This window comes from Prosopis cineraria, unplaced genomic scaffold (assembly GCF_029017545.1).
Source record: "Prosopis cineraria cultivar Desert tree isolate PC_DT_omini unplaced genomic scaffold, ASM2901754v1 PC13, whole genome shotgun sequence".
In the NCBI taxonomy this organism is placed as follows: domain Eukaryota; kingdom Viridiplantae; phylum Streptophyta; class Magnoliopsida; order Fabales; family Fabaceae; genus Prosopis; species Prosopis cineraria.
In genome coordinates, this window is record NW_026555344.1 from 6,228,716 (window position 1) to 6,246,976 (window position 18,261).

An 18,261-nucleotide genomic window follows, 5' to 3' on the forward strand; every position below is an offset into this window, starting at 1 on the left:
CAAATAGGGCTCCATTTTGGTATTATTTGTTTTTTGTATATATATTTTTGATCATACCTTGTTAAGATTTTTGAAGTGTCTTGATATTTCAATATTTTAATATACTTCTTTAGTTTAAAAAATATAAGATATTTTTAATTGAATCTCACCTTTTAATAAAGTAGTTATCTACTTTTCAACTAACTCTATTTTTTCATATTTACTCCTATTAAATATCCTATAATAAATATAAATTTCTTATCAATAGGAGCACTTTTAAAAAAAAGGTAATAATTATATCTTAAAAGATTAAAATGTCTTATATTTTTAAATGGAGGGAATATATATTTGTGGATACCATTTTCTTTTAATCATTTTTCCTTTAAACAAATTTTGACAAGTTTTTTAGCGAGTTTGGCCCCGTTATTACTATTTAGAATGACGTGCCATCTTGTCTATTAAAAAAAAAAGAAAAAGAAAAAGAAAAAAAGAATGATGTGCCACCTTGATTTAGATCGGAAATGTATTTCTGTCCACTTAACAGTTATAATTTTTGAAGAGGCAATAAATAACCTCCTGCTTGCTGCTCAACTGGAAACGGATTCATTTAACATTTTTGTCACTCCATATATGTCCGATCATTAAATTCTTCGATAAATTCTGTTTTTGTATTTTAAGATCTCGGTTCAACATTTTTTTTATACTATGTGATGCCAATTGTATAATGCTTCCAACCATATTTTATATATCAATAAGAAATAGTTATTTCCTTCCTATTGTGACAAAGAAAAAAATGACAAAGTGTGAAGAATGGGAAAAAGTGTATAGTTAGGTTATATTTTTTATGCTGACATTAATTAATACAAGAGCAAATTTAAAAAAAATTCAAGAAGTACTATGTGTCCTGTATGATGGACCAACCTTAAGTAGAAGAACAAGGTCTTCCAATTTGGATCTGTATATATGTATATATGTATATATAGAAAAGCATAAGGAGATATTGATGTTTTTGGACCCAATTTTTTCCTTTCTTTTATGTATTTTTTATTGTGCATGGGCGTTTTTAATTGAAAGAAGTTTATTTAAAGCACGATTTGTCATTAAATGCAGATACATCTTTTAATAAAAATTCAAACATTAATTTGTCTCATTATGAATAAATAGTCATTTTTACTAAATTTAATAAGAGTTGTTTTTTTATATATATTTTTAATAAAACCATGATTACGGAGGATAGATTATTAGCCTAATCAAGATTAGCATTCAACCATAGCTAGGTTCCTATGTATCCAAGTGGAAGGAAATCAAATATATTATATTCAACATTCATCATCTACATTATACTCTTATTATCTTAAATTATAAAATATTTTTGAAGCTAATTCAACATTTTAAAATATAAAATATTTTAAAAGGATAGATTAAAGTTTTATTAAATATATTCATTACAGTATTACCCTCTTTTTTATTTAATTTATGTTCATCTCTCTTTTCAATATATTAAATGAAGAATATTTTTTAAAATTATATTTTTATTTTTTAAAAAAGATTTTTAAGTGTATTTAAATATGTTTATTGATACATGAAATTTTACCTGAAATGAAATTTTACCTAAAATGTTTTATAAGTTGGGATGGAGAGAGTATAGTATATCATATGTATCATAGGCTAACCAACCAATGCAAATATTTGATTGATTTATTCGAAAACATGTTTGAACTAAAACAGTCCAGCCACGCATCATAAGCTTTTTTTCCCCCTTCACATTAATCAAATTGATGAGAGGGTGGCTAGTTGAGCATTCTCTCACGGTGGGATTAAAAGCTTCGATCATAATCATTTGGGTTTAATTCTTATTTTTCTCTCTTTTACTTTTATTCTTTAGTTCTGAAAATCCTTGATATGATTTCTATGTTAGCTAATGATTTAAAATGTTACGTTCAAGTTTCTTGCAATTTATTTTATTATCACCTAATCATTACTCTTTTGATCCTCTTTATAAGTTATTTCTATCAATCTCATTAATATCAATGTAAAAAAAGTATAAGAAATAAAAGTGTGTAGAATTTTAAATATATCTCTATATAATAAAATAAAAAAGTAATGTCATGTTATTTTTTCTCTCTTATAAAAAATAATTTTAAAAATACTTTTTAAATATTACTTAAAAAATCACACCATGATTTATAAATGATACCAAATATGCTTTTTAGAATGTTACATATAAATGGAATTAGAAGGAGTATTTGTTATTTTTTATTCCTAAATATAAATTATTGCATTATTACATCATCACTTTATCATTACCACTATATGACTCTTTACTGTTAGCATTGGATGTAATCCTATGCAGGATGTATTCGGATATTAAATATGGGCATTTTTCAGAAACAAAAATTCAAACTTTAATTCTACTTTCACTAATCCATTTTCTATCAGTCTATTATGACGTGACTTTATTTTAGTTATACAACGCATATGCCCAACATCATTCATTTAATTCTTTCAGTAATAACTTATAAATGCTGGTAAACTATTTAGTGTTATGTAGCCAGACATCAAGTGGAGTACACAGACACACTACATTGACTATTAATATTATTTTTTAACATCAAACAAGTGAAGGATAAAGTCACTGAGAATCGTACTAATGGTGGGGAAAATTTTGTAAATAAAAGTCATTCATGATGATTCTATTGTACCTTACTAATCAAAGAATGACAAAAATGAAGGGTTTTGCAGTTAAACGAATAAAACTGATGGATGAAAACGTGGAGAGTACGGGCCTGCAAAACAAAGGCTAATCAATATATCAAAAGCTTCATAAGAACCCTTGATTTAAAAAAAAAAAAAACTGAAAAGAGCCAACATTGATATAGGACGTGATCCACGCGAATAAAAGCGGAAAAGTCATGATTCTGTATGTGTCTCTCAGCTTTATGCCATATGAAAGGCCGGATGAATTTTAGGATCAATTGAAAATCTCAAAATATTTGTAAATAAAATAATTTTTTACTTCGAGTCCCACATCGTTAGAAACTGTAAACTTAACGACCTTTATATATGCTGAAGCAAGATCGCACGGTGGCAGGACCACGAGGCGTTGTGATTGGGTTCACATGTTCAGTGACTTTGTTACTGGGCTGAGCTCAGGAAAGTCCCCGGGCCCATCACTGCAGAGATGCAGACCCGGAAACGCGTAGCTTCGAGATTGGGAGTTCATTCGCTCATACGGGTGAAGGGCTGAGACACGTGTGGAGCCTAAAAATTCCCCCGAAGACACTGGCCAATGACACAGTTATTCACAAAGTCCTCAACGGACTAACAGAACGGGGCTTATGACCTCGTGGTCGTTATCTTTTATTTGCTAGACGAATTCTGAAGTGTAGCCCAAACATCTTATGTGAAGGGGGTTGGAAGTTGGATATCTTTCTTAATAGGGACTCGGCTTTTTGTTGTCGTAGAGAAATTCTCTACACGACCCAACTTCTATTTTGATGACCCATCTTATTATGAATTAATTAAATATATTTTTTATAAATATTTTGTAAAATTTGAAAAATTCATATTTATACTTTTTTGGTCCAAAACAGATAGTTATAATTTGAATGGTAATATAATTATAAGTTTTATATTTTAAGTTAAAATACACATTTAGTTTTTAACTATATACAACATTTTATTTTAATTTCTTAATTCTTTAAAATATACTTTTAATCATTTACCTCTAATATTGTTAGTTTTATTTCAATAAATTTTTATACTGAATTTTTAAATATTGATAAAATATTTTTAAATATTGACATATTAATTTTAATTTTTCAAAATAACAATGATTACATAAAAATAATTGTTTAAAATTAATAATGATAGGATTACAGAATTAAAAAAATATTTTATAAAATTAAAGGATTAAAGTAAAATTTTATATGAAGTTAGAAGATTAAAAATATAATTTAATTTATATTTTATAGTATTGAATATTGAAATTTAAACTTTATCTTAGATTGAATGAATATTCTATATGGAACTGTTGATATGTGAACCTATTATAGATTATTTATTTTATAATAATTTTTTGATATTAATATAATTAACATATTAAAATTTATTTATTTTAATTTGATTAAATAAAAATATATTAAATAACTAAGACTTATCCCATCTTAAATTTGATTGAATATATTAAAATGATTAACGATTGATGCCGGGGTACTCAGCTGGACTTGGGCGTGGGGGTAGCGTGTTCGTGCGTAGAGAAAACGCTCACGTTTTCGAGGAAGCAGCGCAATCCGAGTGGAATTGAAATCCAATCCTCTCTCGTCCCTCTGGTCTCTGCTACAAATTCCCAAATTCCTGTGATCCATCCTCCAAAATTGTCTCCTAGGTCAGTTGCTTACGATTTTCTCGGTGTTTCCCAGATTTTAATTCTCTGATCGCTCGCTGTGAAGTAAGGAATCATGGGCAACACGGAGAAGTTGATGAACCAGATCATGGAATTGAAATTCACCTCCAAGTCCCTTCAACGCCAAGCCCGTAAATGCGAGAAGGAAGAGAAATCCGAGAAGCTTAAGATCAAGAAAGCCATGGAGAAAGGGAACATGGACGGCGCTCGCATCTACGCTGAGAACGCCATCCGAAAGCGAACCGAGCAGATGAACTATCTGCGCCTCGCCTCTCGGCTTGACGCCGTCGTGGCTCGGCTTGATACTCAAGCCAAGATGAGCACCATCAACAAGTCCATGGCTAACATCGTCAAGTCTCTCGAGTCCTCCTTGGCCACCGGGAATCTCCAGAAGATGTCCGAGACCATGGACTCCTTTGAGAAGCAGTTTGTGAATATGGAGGTTCAAGCTGAGTTCATGGAGAGCGCCATGGCTGGATCCACCTCGCTTTCCACTCCTGAAGGCGAAGTCAACAGCTTGATGCAGCAGGTCGCCGATGATTATGGCCTCGAGGTCTCGGTAGGTCTGCCGCAGCCTGCATCTCACGCGGTGCCGACTAAGGAGACGGAGAAGGTCGACGAGGATGACTTGTCTAGGCGACTTGCTGAGCTTAAGGCTAGAGGTTAAGATCGATTTTTTATCATTAGGGTGATGGGTATCATTTGTGAATGCGATACAATATAAACTACGCAATCATACTTGAGTTTTTCTCATTTTTATAATAATGAGAATGAGTGATTTATGTATATTAAACAGAATTACGCTCTAAGCTGTTAATTTGCACTGTATTTAGGGATGATCTCTTTGCATTATGCCAATCCCAGTTGTTACTCATACTTATTAACGGTGGCCATGTGAAATTTTTAGATTCGTTTCTTGAATCGAGATATAGATTATGTAGATGTTAGACGGGTGTATGATTTTTGAAGAACATGTCCAGTTATTTTAAGTATAATTTAACAGCAGATAAGTGATTGATGGTTTGTGGACGGTGGGGAATGAGTGATATCGGTTGCTCAATCAATAGTGCAAGTGCGATGAAGTATTTGATTACAAAAAGTGGTTAAATGCCTTTCTTTCTTTCTTTCTTTTTTTTTGCTTTTTACAATGAAGTGAGAGTGGGAGAGTCAATTAATTGAGTAATGCTTATGTCATCTGTGGATCGTGCACTGTGTAGTTGATGGGGCTTTGGGAGATGCTAGGAGCTCTTACATTTTGCAGTGTGTTTTGCTAACAAGTTGATGATTCCATGTGTTTTAGTTGCTAAAGCAACCAGGATTTTGGAACCATCATTATTTTGAGACCTGGGCTGTGGAACTTGTTTTTTCCCTCGTTTATCCATTATAGAATCGGAACAAAGGTCTGAATTTAGAGCCTCTTTCTAACAAGCTCTTATCTCACCGCAAATCCACGATGGGTAACTTCAAAATCTGTTCTGTTATGTGTTCGGGTAATATAATTACTTTGATGATTGTGGAATTTAGCTCTGAACTGTTATGAATGATTTAATGGTTCTTGTTATCCCAGGCTTTTCCTGCCAGTCATTATTCTTACTGTAGCTGTTCACAAGAGTTCAAATGTTTGCTAAATTAAAAAGTATTTTCTAGAAAGGAAAAAAATGCGCTTATTCCATTTGTTTAGGTATATTTCTCATTTTCTTTCTTTATAACACTTACTGTATACGAGTGAAAAATTGTGGGAAAGAAGCCAAGTTGAGTCTTTGAAATTGTTACCCTTCATTCTACTTCCCTGTCAAGAACTCTGAAGATTAAGGACCTCTTTGAAAACCTGTTTTGAGAATAGTTCTGTTTTTCAAAACAAGAAAATAAAAAAATTTGTTTGGGAATATTTTTAAAAGGTGTTTTGGTGAACAAAAAAATAAAATTTTATTTTGGAGAGCAGAAAAATAAAAATAACTTTTAAGTATTCTGTGATTATTGTTCTGGAAAATAAGGGAGAATGAAAAAAATACTTATTTTTATTATTTTTTGATCTTCAGAATATGTTCTGCAACATATCAATTCTCAAAATAATAAAATAAAAATAATTTCAAATAGCCCCTGAGTTTTGGATCAAGGGAACAGGCACTGCTGTGCACTAATCGATCATATGATAAATCGACCTCTGTGGAAGAAAATCTACGTGCCTGACAAATACTAAGAGTTTGGTGAATAATAGTTGATGGATTTTATATAAGTTTGACTCATGACAGGTGTGCTGGTAAAACAGTTTCTATATTATTATATTATAGATAATAGATATAGAATATATACTGGACCGAAAAAGAGCTAATATGCAGAATAAGATTCTCCTTCAAGCACGTCCAGTCACAAGGAATTTTACTTCAGCATTTTGGAGAAAGCACATTGAGTTTTTAAGTTTTGATACTTTTATCACAATGGAATTTTGAGAATGCTTTCACATAACAAAGAAGAGCTATTCTATGGTTATATAATGCTTGATATTTATGAAAAGGAAAAGTGATAAATTTAACCATTTGAAATTTATTAAACAGCGAATACTCCATACAACCAATTTTGCCATAGGCATTCTGGAGTTTTGTTCGAACTATCAGCCTGAGTCAATCGGTAATTACAAATTAGAATGATAAACGTGATGGGAAATTATTAGGTCGCCAGAATTTCTCTCAAACGTAGATAAATACTTGCTCTTAAATTGTCCTGGGTATAACTACATGATATTGATACACTCGTTCACCAATAGTACAGCAACACTTCCAAACCTATTATACCAGCATCATAAGACTCACTAGTTCATTTTTTAAAAAGCTAGAACACCAATTTAATTTCATATAGTTTTCTGGCCAGTTTTGGGAGCTGAAGACTTTGAAGCAGAAGTTGAAAACCTATTCAAGCAATTTTGCACCTTCTGAAGCAAGTTTTTTGATTGTTCAGGAGACAAAACGAAGGCAATTGAATCCAAATGCCAACCACTTTGCCCCTTAAACCCTACAACTTTGCCTCCTTCCATAGAAAAGGTAAATGGTGAGCCTTCTTCAACTCCATATGGACCATATGTTCGGCTGTTGCTCTTAAATGTCAGTGATCGAATGACCGGGGTGCCGCCACGTGCCACTGGACAATAATGGCCACTGACACCAATCAAGAACTCATTTGGGTATTGCAGCTTAATCTGGTGGAAATGGAAAATGAGTGTCAGATTTAAGTTAATCCACACCTTATATGGGTACAACCTTTTGAGGATAACAAATATATATATATATATATATATATATTTGAAGGTACACCGAACTGACCTCAGCAGTTTTGTTGCCTCCAATTCCTCCATGCTTGTCAGATTTGAAAGGCTTGCCATGTTTGTCATAAACCACTTGAATAGAGTCTATACATTGTCCATAAACCAGTGTGATTTCTCTCACCCCTGTGAAGCAACCATCGTCCCAGCTAGATCCTCCATTTCCTCCCCATGGTCCCACAACTATCAGGCTTCTCTTCTTCCTTCCTGTTCCTTCCTACAAAATCCACTGGCTTAGTTCTGTTGAAGAGCCTATCGTGGGAGTATGATCCTATAAACTTTGTTTGCAGTGAATAGATTATATACCTACTCTAATGAATCAAGGAGTAGGAGTGAGGAGGCCTAATTTATTGGGACCTCAAATTGTAAATACACTCAAATAGAAGCTTGAATTTGCAATCTTGAATGTTCAAATTTCTTAGTAGATTCAAAGGAAAACATCGCTTCAGAATTGAAAAAAACAACTATTTTTAGTTTTCTACCAAACATTACATGCACAGCGGGAAACATGATTGGTTAGAAGAAAACGCCAGGATTTGAAAAACCTTACCATAGAGACAATAAACTTGGAAAGACGGATGATGAACCACTTGAATAGAGTCAAAGTTTAGAATAAGCAATGATTCAGATGTTATATTAGCAGAGTTAAAGTTTAGCTATTGCTTTGAGAACTGAGATTAACATATATACATATATATAGGCAACAAAAATTGAGGGCTTAGTGTGGTATCTGATTCCATTTAAAGCAAGACATAGTCACTTCACTTTTTGCTATTAGGCAAACAGGCGTATTATAAAAGAATGGTAAATACTCAAATACATGGGAACCACTAGAAGATAAATGCCAGACTTGAATCTTTCAAAATCAACTTTTTTCTTACAGCAAACTTGGTTACAAATGGAATTCAGAAACCTAGCAACACAGGCGTTAACTCGCTTAAAGGTAAATAAATACTCCTCTGTTATTCTGGGTATAACTACAGGATATGGATACATTCATTCATTTATAGTACATTCACACTCCTATGACACCAGCAGCACAAGACTCTCTTTATTCTTACTAAACTAGAACATAAATTTAATTTCCGATGGTTTTCTGGACAGAGTTGGGGGCTGAAGACTCTTAAGCAGAGGTTGAAAGCCTATTCCAGCACTTTTGCACCTTCTGAAGCAAGTTTTTTAGTTGTTCAGGAGACAGAGTGAAGGCAATTGAATCCAATACCAGCCACATCGTCCCTGAAACCATACAGCTTTGCCTCCTTCCATTGAAAAGGTAAATGTTGTGGCTCCTTCAACTCCTATGGTCCATAGGTTCTGCTGTTGCTCTTAAATCTCTCTGACCGAATGACTGGACAACAAAGACCACTGACACCAATCAAGAACTCATTTGGGTCCTGCAGATTAAACTGGTGATGGTTTATGGATGCTGCTGAATGAATGAATATAGGTTGCTCCATCAATAGTACAAGTGAGAAGTTAGGAAAAATGGTTAAATGCAATTTTTTTTTGGGTAGAAAATGAGAGTAAAAAAGGTCAATGTTTTGAGTGATGCTTTATTGTTATCTGGGAACTTCGAACTGTGAAGTTGAACAGGCTTTTGGAGAATCTAGGAATTCTTATAATTTGCAGGGCCAACATGAAGCGGCTTATAATTTGGTAGACAGTGGTTTTTCCAAGGATTTGATTCCATGTGACTTGTTAATTGCTTAAGCAACTCAAGATTTTGGAGTTGGTTTTAGGAAATGACATATTATTGCAGGAGACTTGGGAAGTTGAGCTTGTTTCCCCCCCTTTTTTGTACATGATAGAATTAGAACAAAGGAGTGGATTTAGAATCTCTTCCTAATAACCCTATCTTACCACAGAGACACAACGAGTAACTCTAGATTAGTTATACAGTCGGATAATATAATTTCTTTGACGGTTGTTGAATTTCGCTCGCAACTGTTATGGATGATTCAGCGGTTCTTGTCATCCAAGGCCTTTCATACTAAAAATTAATCTTGCTGTAGCTAACAACGGTGTAGTTCATGTGAGTTTTAAGGGAAGAAATTCTTTGAAAGAAGTGGAAGGTTGAGTCTTTGAAATTGTCATCTTTCATCCCACTTTTCAGTGGAGCACTCTCAGGTGAAGGAGACAAAATTGTCTTTTTGGCAAAACAAAGAGACTAAATTTGGGTCATTGAAACTGTGCACAAATTGATTTTATGAGATATCAACCACTATTAAAGCAAACCAGTGCAGGTTCTCTATATTATATAGAGTTTGAGAATGAGTCACAGTTTATAACTTGGGAATAGTGTCAGTTAGACTTTAAAAATATTTATATTGAATATATACCAGACAAAACTTACGCGCTAATATGCAGAATAAGATTCCATTACAATCACATTCAGTTACTTTTGCATTATAAAATAGCACATTGACCTTGAAGTTTAGCATCTCTCTCCTAACGGCATTTTGAGATTCTCTCATGCAACAAGGAAGACCATTTTATTGTATGATTTTTGGTATTAGTGATAATGAAAAGTGATCAATTTAACCATTTGAATCATGATAAACAAAACCAATTCAACCAATTCTAGTTAAACACCTTAAGACGTTCTAATTTTGCATAGAATCAGTTGCTCCAAAAGCGTTTTGGAATTTTGTTCACATTATCAACTTGAGTATAGCTGTAATAATTAATTAGAATGACACCAATCAGAAACTCATTTGAGTACTGCAGCTTAATCTGGTCATCATGGAAAATGTGTCAAAGTTTTATGTTAATCCAGATACCTCCTTTTGAGGTCAAAGTATAGTTAGAACAAAATCTTCATCTTAGACACAAAAGTGATTCCCCTTGATAGAATATCTTTCAAGCATCCAAATAGGGTTGTTGTCAGAGAATGGCAAATTTTTCAGATATTGAACTAGCCTAATGAGTTTTGAAGCCTTCAAATTCTCCATGTTTGGCAGCTTTGAAAGGCTTACCATGCTCATCATAAGCCACTATGTTTATGTTTACAATGAACAGATTATATCTAATCCAATAAATGAAGGACCAAAGTGTTAAGGAGGCGTATTTTTTAGGAACGTTGAATGCTCAAATTGAAACTTTATTTAGCAATCTTGATTTGTCTTAACTTCTTTATAGATTCAAAGGAAAACTAGGGACCTCAAATTGTATATCTACTCAAGTAGAAACTTTTATTTAGTAATCTTGAATTGCCTAATAGAAACAACTGTTGAGAATTGAAAAAACAATAATTCTATTTATCTACAAAACAGTAGATGCGCAACAGGGAAATATGACTGATAAGAACGAAAACCCCAGGAGTCGAACAACCTTACCATGAGGGCTATAAGCTTGTAAAGATGGATGAAGAACAAAATGGAATAAACACCGAGTCAGATTTGTCACAGAAGCAGCGTTAAAGTTTAGCTATTAATTCGAGAACTCACGTTAACCGAGACTTGTATACATAACATACATACATATAGGCAACACAATTGGATGGCTTAGTGCATCATCTATAAGATAAATGTCAGATTTGAATCTCTTTCACAATAAACTCTTCTCTCTCACAACAAACTTGATGATAATGAATACTTTTTGACCTGAAGATGACAACGAATACTTACTCTTTATTTACCGTATAACTGGAGGACATTGATGCACCCACTCAATTTCAGTATAGTAACACTCCTAAAGCTATGACACCAACAACATAAGATTTCCTAGTTCATTCTTACTGAGCTGAAACATAAGTTGAATTTCATGTTTCTCTAACCTATCCAAGCACTTTGACTTCTGAAGCAGATTTTGATAGTTCAGGAGACAGCGAAGGCAACTGAATCCAAATATCTTCCACCTCGTCCCTTAAACCCTACAACAACTTTGCCTCCTTCCTTTGAAAAGGTAAATAATGTGTCTTCTTCATAACCATATAGGCCAGATGTCCTTTCGTTGCTCTTAAATATCAGTGATCGAATAACCAGGGCGCCGCCAAATGGAAAATAATGACCGCTGACACCAATCAGGAACTCATCTGGCAGCTGAAGCTTTATCTGATGGACATGAAAAATGAAGGTTAGTGTTAGTTAATCCCCATCTTATATATCGTGGACAACAGACATATGTCAAGTTAGAACAAAATCTTCCTCTTAGACACTTGTGATGCCTATAAAAAAAAATGTTCCTCAAGAATCAAAGTAGTGTTGCTGTCATAGAATGATAGTCAGATACTGAACTGACCTCATGAGTTTTGTCTCCTCCAATTCCTCCATGTTTGTCAGCTTTGAAAGGTTCACCATGTTTATCATAAACAACTTGAATAAAGTCTGTACAATGTCCATAAACTAGATCCGCCATTTCCTCCCCATGGTCCCATCACTATTCATAGGAGCATGATCCTATAAACTGTTTACAGCGGACAGATTATATATCTACTCCAATAAATCAAGGACTGGAGTTTTAAGGATGCATATGTTTTTAGGGACCTCAATTTGGAAATCTTGAATTGTCTTCCTTAGCATAGCGATGAGAACAAAAGCATTTGGTGCACAGGAGGAAACATAATTGAAGAGAACAAGAAGGCTTAGGAATTGAATAACCTCAACATAGGGACTATAAAACTTGGAAAGAGGGGTGGAGAAGATTAGAATACACAAGCAACGATTCACATTGTTTACAGTAGCAGCGTTACAGTGCAGCCATGGCTATAGATATAGATATAAATAGGCAACCCAATTTCAGGACTCTCTGCGGTGTCTAGGAATTTCACTTGCTTTTAGTAGTAAATAAAAACATCTAATGTGAAAAACCAAAAAAGAAAAAAAATAAAAGCATCTAATGAAGAGTCAGATATTAGTAATTAGTAATTCATTGGATTCGATGGCAAAAAATGAGGAAGAAGAAGATTAAATTCCTAGGAGAATATTTATTGTATAGTCTTTTTGGGGGCATTTATTTTACAGTCTGCAATTTGATAATTTTTAAAACTATAAATTTAATAATTTTAAAAGTATAAATCACATTTAAACGGTTTAAATTTGCAATAGAAGAAAAACGTAGAGTAAAACGTGCCAATATATTGCGGACCTGTGGATCTTTTTCATATATACCCACTAATATCTAAAAGTTACTTTTGGTTTTCCCTTTTCAAATCAGTCAAGTGTTTTTAAAAAATCTCTTATTCCAAAAAAATATTTAAAAATATTTTATTTTATTATTTTGAGAATTGATATTTTATAAAATATATTTTAAAAATAAAAAATAATGAAAATAATTATTTTTATCATTTTCTCTTACTTTTTACAACAATAATTTTAAAACACTTAAAATTTATTTTCATTTTTTTTCTTCAAAATTATATTATATTTTTTTAATTTTTAAAACACTTTTTAAAAATATATCACCAAATAATTTTTTTATTATTTTATTTTAAAAAATAGAAAACTATTTTGAGGACAAGTTACCAAATATGCTCAAAATTGGGCTATTATCTCTTTACTTCACACTGAAAATAAGTGTTATACTCTTCACCAAAATTTATGTAGAAACGTAAGTAGAACTAAGCTTGACAAGTTTACTTGAAAAAGTCCAACAAATTTTAAGATTGAGCTTACAAAAATTGTACTTTATTACATTCGGGCAGAGCTTCACGGATGTCAGGCTTGGCCTAACCTTTTGCCTTTTTTCAATTATATAAAACATATTAAATAAACATTAATCAAGTCCTTACGATTTATTTCATTTTATACCAAGAAACCATATACATCGAATATATTATTATAGTTATTTTCTCCAAAAAATCAAAAAGATACATTATCATAGTTATTCCATGCTTCTATCATTTAAAAAAAAAACACTGTTTTCTTCCAAATATTAGAAACACGGGAAGAAACATGACTTCTAAGAACAAAAACGCTAAGACTTGAATAACCTTATCACAGGGGCTATAAACGACAAAAGGTTGGAATATGCAACGATTCAGATTCGTTTACAATAACGAAAGCCTAGAAGGACTTGGCGTAGTATCTGATTCAATCTAAAGTAAGACACATAAGCTGGAATTTCATTTTGTCCTTTTAAAAGGATATACTCAAAAATAATGTTAGAAAAAGAAAGGCAAGCATTCAGGTGGATGAGAACTGCTATGGACACTGAGAAAAATGCCAGCTTTCACATTTGAGAATCTTTTTCTTTTATAGAAACTGAGGCAGATGAAATTCAGATATCAAGCTCAATGGAGATAATAATCCTCCCATGAAACCGCAATGTAATATGCCATAAATTGACATCCTTAAAACCATGTCTTTGCCAACCAAACACTTCTAGACATGTATTTTATGTCTTCTCAGGTCTCTCCCCATGTCTGAAACCGTTCCAATATAATCTAAGGGTAGTCAAACGAAGTGGCAATGCCGTTTGCGTACACGCTAACCGATTGAGCCAGGCAGATGTCCATTTGTTGTTAGCATCTCCAAAATCCTCAATCTTGATGTCCTTCAAGAAGTGCCGCCAACATTTATTAGATGAAGTGAAATAATTGCAACAGCTTGAATTTCCTTCTCTATTCTTCATCTTTTCATGTACTAACTGGAATAATGCCATTGACATTAAAAGGAAAAGAAGTTAGCAAATGCTTTCTGCTACAACAAATCAACAATATCTATATAAAGGAACACAAAATATGAATGTGAACATGATAACCGTAATACCCTTGGGAACTTTCTATTTGAAGGAAAAATCATGCAGAGAGTCTCAGGGTGACATGTACCCAGCAAACTATAGAACCGATCTATAAATACCAATGGAGAGAGAATGTCAATGCTGAGGTTGGGGAGCTCGGGAAGCAACACTCTATCCAAATTTTCATAAATGACAATATTCTGCATCAAGCAAACAAGTGAGAAAAACAAAATGCGATTTTAAAGTTATTTTAAAATTAGAAATAATAATTTGGCATGAAACTTGAAAACAGAACCAAAATATAACAGATATTTGAAGAAGAATACCTTCTTGGATCGGATAACCAATTTGTAGCTGCCTTCATGGTCAAATTTTCTGATAAAATCCATCAACTTGGGAAAGTAGCCCTGCTTTTCAAACATTATAGGTCTAGACTTATCGATAGGTTCGAAAGAAAGCTTGGCATCCCTAAGGGAACAAGGATGCATTTCAATGCGGGGCATCTTCTTACCCTGAAACTCAAATGACCGAAGATTTGGAGCATTTATAGAAACAAATTTCATTTTCTTGCATCCTTTCAAGGCAAGCTTCTGAAGCTGCGGGTTTGAAATGTTAATGCACTTCAAGCTATCCAATGTGCTTAGATCCAACGCTTCAAGAAGGGGAAAATCATAGAACTTGCTCTTTTCACAAAAGTCATCTTTCACTTGATGATACCCTAATGTCAACTTTTTCAGAGATTTACAGCTAGCTAAACTAACTTTGCAGGGAGTTGATTTCTCACAATGAAACCAAAATGTGTGAAGATTAAGACAATCAAGCTCCACCTTTCTTAGTTGAATGCACTGGTGTATTTCAACTCTATTCAGCCTAATACGATCGCAGATCCACAATTCCTTCAAACCTGAGCAATGTATGAGTCTTAAATCATAAATAAACTTGCATTTTGAGATCAGATTCTGAATGATCTGCTCATTTAACATCACTTTCCGCAGACAAAGCTTTTGTAGATGAGGAAGCATTATGTTGTCAAATCTAGTCAGCTCGCACCCACATAACCTTAGTTGGGAGAGAGACTCCGTCAAAAAGACATGTTCAGGTAAAATATATCGCATGTTTGCCTTTGTGTCAATATTGATATCCAGCTCTTTAATGTTTTTCTCAATGACTAAATCTAACCAATGGTCAATATGAATGATAACTTCTGCATCAAAGGAGACCATATGTATGCTCAATTTTTTTAGGCCTATATTTTTTTCAAGGTAGAGTTTTAGAGAATTGTCCACGTAGTTTAAAAAACAGCCGCTCATCATAAAATCACTGCCTTTAAATGCGCGTTGGTCAAATGTCAAACTGGAAAAGGAGTACCATAGTTCTCTCCATCTCTTTGATAAAATGGAGGTGCGAGCCACTTCCCTTGGACATCGAATGAAAGACAAAATGTAATGTACCACATGATCAGGCAATTGTGAAATACGATCCATAGATTCCATTTTTTGCTTCTTCTTTTTGTCCAGTCTTTGATTACCTTGCCTTTCTCTAAGTCTGGGATTCTCTCGTTTCTCTGTCATCGCTGCAGAAAAGCAGGTTGATAAATGAATTCAATAAATTCCAAAGCAAGAGGAGAGGAAAAGTACGATAATCAACTGTGCCAATTTTGGCCTTGAACCTACCGAAATCATTGTCATCACACAATGTGCTCACAAGACGCAAAAATCACATTTCACATAACAAACACACACACCACACACACACACACACGTATGAAGGTTCAAATAAATATCTTCAAGAATCAGCAACGAAACAAAAAAGACACATTGGCATTCAAATAACAAATTAATGACTGTGATGAAACAACATGAACACATTTTGATCAACCTGACCAATCACATGCAAAAATAAAAATAAAAGAAAGAAATCAAGAAAATAAAATACGATATAACAATTATTAATTAATTCATTTATAAGGAGTGGGTGACTTTGACTTTGTCTAAAAACCTAAGGATAACATATATGTGAAAGGATTAAAAATCTCTTGGACCAAAAAAGATGATGATGATGAAGAAGAAGAAGAAAGAAAGGATTAAAAGTTCGCATGCAAAAGTGAAATAAATCAAACAAGATAAGAAAAGATAAAAAAAGAAAAAAAATACGCCCCCATTATTCCACCAGCAATGGACATTCATGGGCAAGAAGAATCCATCTCCAGAAAACGATAAAATAGATTAATCGAAAGAGGTAAAGAGTCTAAATCTGACTAATTAGACACTGGTATACTATCCATGAAGGATCATTCTTAACTAGGTCAGAGATGAAGCGAAGAAACTGGAAAAGGAAAATAGTCTCTCTACGTTTTTTTTTTTTTTTCTAATTTAATCTCTCCGGCGTCTTCCAGTCAGTTTTCTTTGTGTTCTCCGATCTCTCCTGTATGTCGCCAGCGCTCTTTCCCTCTCAAGTCTATCACGTTTCGCTCTCTTTTGTCTTCGGAGTGGACTCTTTCTGTTTCCCTCTCTTCCCCGTCTTTAACCGCCGCTTTCCATCCCTCTGCCGCCTTTTCCTTATACATACTGATGAGGATGAGATTTAAATCTTAAAAAGAGTTCAATTAATTACCACTAAAATAACTCAACTGATGACTTGAAAATGAGAATGATATAATTTTATTTAATTTAAATATATATTTAATTCTTCAACTTTATATAATATTTTATTTTAATTTCTTAACTTTATAAAATATTTTTTTTAATTTTTTAATTTAATATTAATAATTTTATTTTAATAAATTTTTTATTAAACTTTTAAATATTAATAAAATATTTTTAAATGTTGACATATTACATAATTTTTTAAATAATAATGTCACACACAATAAATAATTATTTAAATTAATAATATTAAGGTTAAAAAATTTAAAAATACTTTACAAAATTGAAGAACTAAATTAAAATTTATATTAAATTAGAGGATTAAAGTATGCTTTAATCATTTTATTTTTATTTAAAATGTCCAAGCAACATTTTAGGAAGAATTTTGTTAAAGTGGCTTGCATGTGATATGTAACACACCAAATTTTTTTTTAAATAATTTAACTCAACCATAGTTGGGTTTAACACCACCCAACACATTTTTATATCAATAATTTCGATATAAAATATTTTATAATTGGCTTCAACTCACACACTATAACATTTCAGATAAATTTTTACCTCCCACATGCCATTAGGCTAAATCACATTTGTCCATCCTTATACTCCCAACAAGTAAACTAAATCACATTTGTCCATCCTTATACTCCCAACAAGTAAAATAAGCAATTTAATAAATTTTTCAACACAAGCCAGTTATTTGACCTTATAATCATGCCATTTTAACCAATCCAAAGTAAACCAAATATTAAAATTACAGTCATCCAAATTGTACCAAAAATAGAAATAGTTTGAAAGGCATGATTACATTTATATATTCATATAATTGACAATAAACAAAAAGCCCTAATATTGGCAATATAACACATTATAAATCATAAATTAAATACCCAAAAGAGACAGTGGATCTATACCACTAAGCCTCTGGGACTCCTCCACGTGTCACTCGTGGCTCTTCTCCTGAAAATTGTTAACCACATAATGAGACTCAAAAGTCCCAGTAACCAAAGCCAATTTATGATAGTGTATACAAACAGTTAAGTGTGTGCTTACTAAGTGAGAATTAAAAATAATATAATTCCAACAAATATAAGAAATATTACAATATACACAAACAACCATCCTTATATCTCTCCATTAACCTCGAGCCGTAGCCCTCACTCGGTGCTAAATTACCCGACCAAAGGTAGATTAGCCTGAGCCCTTACAAGCCACCTATTGAGCTCCAATAGGGGCGT

The 18,261-nt window shown here is 32.8% G+C and overlaps 3 protein-coding genes across 3 annotated transcripts; 1 reads left to right on the forward strand and 2 right to left on the reverse strand.

The window, feature by feature from the left end:
* The first annotated feature begins 4,174 nt into the window (after window positions 1-4,174).
* LOC129291265 (ESCRT-related protein CHMP1B) lies at window positions 4,175-5,326 on the forward strand. Its single transcript, XM_054928538.1, has 2 exons — window positions 4,175-4,310; window positions 4,401-5,326. Exon 2 carries the CDS (start codon window positions 4,440-4,442, stop codon window positions 5,049-5,051), a length of 612 nt encoding a protein of 203 aa, XP_054784513.1. The 5' UTR covers window positions 4,175-4,310; window positions 4,401-4,439; the 3' UTR covers window positions 5,052-5,326.
* A 1,579-nt stretch (window positions 5,327-6,905) lies between these two features.
* Window positions 6,906-16,932, reverse strand: LOC129290983 (uncharacterized). Its single transcript, XM_054928051.1, has 7 exons — window positions 14,705-16,932; window positions 14,408-14,578; window positions 14,036-14,285; window positions 11,940-12,025; window positions 11,525-11,752; window positions 7,702-7,917; window positions 6,906-7,577 (listed from the first exon to the last, which is right to left on the reverse strand). The coding sequence occupies exons 1-7, from the start codon at window positions 15,947-15,949 to the stop codon at window positions 7,233-7,235; spliced, it is 2,541 nt and encodes an 846-aa protein (XP_054784026.1). The 5' UTR covers window positions 15,950-16,932; the 3' UTR covers window positions 6,906-7,232.
* On the reverse strand, window positions 11,322-12,063 carry LOC129291126 (jacalin-related lectin 19). Its single transcript, XM_054928317.1, has 2 exons — window positions 11,940-12,063; window positions 11,322-11,752 (listed from the first exon to the last, which is right to left on the reverse strand). The coding sequence occupies exons 1-2, from the start codon at window positions 12,054-12,056 to the stop codon at window positions 11,516-11,518; spliced, it is 354 nt and encodes a 117-aa protein (XP_054784292.1). The 5' UTR covers window positions 12,057-12,063; the 3' UTR covers window positions 11,322-11,515.
* Window positions 16,933-18,261: the final 1,329 nt, after the last annotated feature.